The sequence below is a fragment of the Spinacia oleracea genome, chromosome 2 (assembly GCF_020520425.1).
Source record: "Spinacia oleracea cultivar Varoflay chromosome 2, BTI_SOV_V1, whole genome shotgun sequence".
Taxonomy (NCBI): Eukaryota; Viridiplantae; Streptophyta; class Magnoliopsida; order Caryophyllales; family Amaranthaceae; genus Spinacia; species Spinacia oleracea.
In genome coordinates this window covers 44,646,645-44,648,179 of record NC_079488.1, presented here as the reverse complement: position 1 = coordinate 44,648,179, position 1,535 = coordinate 44,646,645, and the positions used below count along the sequence as shown (strand labels likewise).

At 46.0% G+C, this 1,535-nt stretch overlaps 1 protein-coding gene across 1 annotated transcript; it reads right to left on the bottom strand.

Moving 5' to 3' along the window:
* Window positions 1–340: 340 nt before the first annotated feature.
* LOC110789032 (uncharacterized) lies at window positions 341–1,273 on the bottom strand. Its single transcript, XM_021993679.1, has one exon. It carries the CDS (start codon window positions 1,271–1,273, stop codon window positions 341–343), a length of 933 nt encoding a protein of 310 aa, XP_021849371.1.
* Window positions 1,274–1,535: the final 262 nt, after the last annotated feature.

Below are 1,535 nucleotides of genomic sequence, written 5' to 3'. Positions count from 1 at the left end.
TGTTGATCTCCGTGTATAGTCCCTATTGCCCCATCGTCACACACATACTTCAGAAGCATTAGATGGGTGACAACCACTGCCTTAATCTTGTTCAAGGTGGGACGTCCCAAAATGACATTGTATGCTGTCAAATCTATGACGATTAGGAAGTCCACCCCCATCTTTCGTCCATCTTTTCGCCCTCCAATCCGAACCGGCAAGGTGATGACGCCTACTGAGTGTATGATGCTTCCTCCAAAGGCAATGATAGGGTAGTGGATGGTGTCTATGGTCTTAGGGTCAAGAGCTAGGCGGCTTAGGCACTCTATGCTCATTATATCAGATGAACTTCCTATATCTATCAAGATGCGTTTACTTTCATGTTAGAGATTTTGATCTCGACCACGAGAGGGTCGTCATGTGGGGTGGCTACACGTTCACCGGCTGATTCATATATTTCTATACGAGGGAATGGGTCCACTGGTGATTTTCCTGATAACATTACTTGTCCTAGACGACGAGCATAATCTTTCTGTCCCCTCATGGTGGGCCCACCAGCAGCTGGTCCTCCTGATATGACGACTACAAATCCTCCTTCGATGTGATTTCCTTCTGTAGGTGAGACAGGTGACTTGTTTTTCTTGTAATGATTTTTCCCCGTGCCGTGAGTGCTTCTTTGCAGATAGTTCTTTAGGTGCCCCTTGGAGGCTAGGCCGTCCAGGGCTCTCTTCAGGCTTCTGCAATCCTTGATTTCATGCCCTATATCTTCGTGGAACTGACAATACAGCTTAGGATCTCGACTATCAGTAGGAGATTTCATGGGGAAGGGTCGTTCAAGATCGAACCTGGTACCGAAGTCCACTAGGATTGTGAGAAGGTCTGTATTGTATTCAAAATATTCTCTTTCTTGTGGGCGTCCTCTCTTCTGTCCGGGAGAATTGGTATCATGTTCTTTTGAAAGAGCCCATGTACCATTTACTCGTGGGACTTTCCTGTCTATCTTCTCTTTCTTCCTTGAGGAGTCTGTCGCTTCACCTGTCTTTCCATCCTTGGACGCACTACATATTTCTGTTGCATGAATAAAGGCTTCGGCCTCGTCCAAGACTTCAGCCATAGTCCGGACACTTTTCTTAACTAAGTCAAACTTGAATGACCCCTTCTTCAATCCTCTAATAAAATTAACGAAAGAGACGTCATCGGGCAGATCTGGGATCTGTCCGGCTTCTAGGTTGAAGCGCTTAACATAGCTTCGCAACGACTCGTCCTTTTCTTGTTGAATGTGTCCCAAGTGCATGCTTGTTTTCCTTTATTCCTTGTATGCCATGAACCTGGTGGAGAACAAGGTTTGTAACTCGTTAAAGGAAGCAATTGATCCCAGGGGTAGTCGTTCAAACCATTTGGACGCCACTCCTTTAAGGGTAGCTAGAAAATATTTGCACCATGTGGCCTCATTGGTTCCTTGAACATACATGTGGTGACGGTATGCAACTAGGTGCATGTCCGGGAAGGTGGTACCGTCATAAGCTTCAATGGTGGGAGTTTTGACTTTAGGCTCT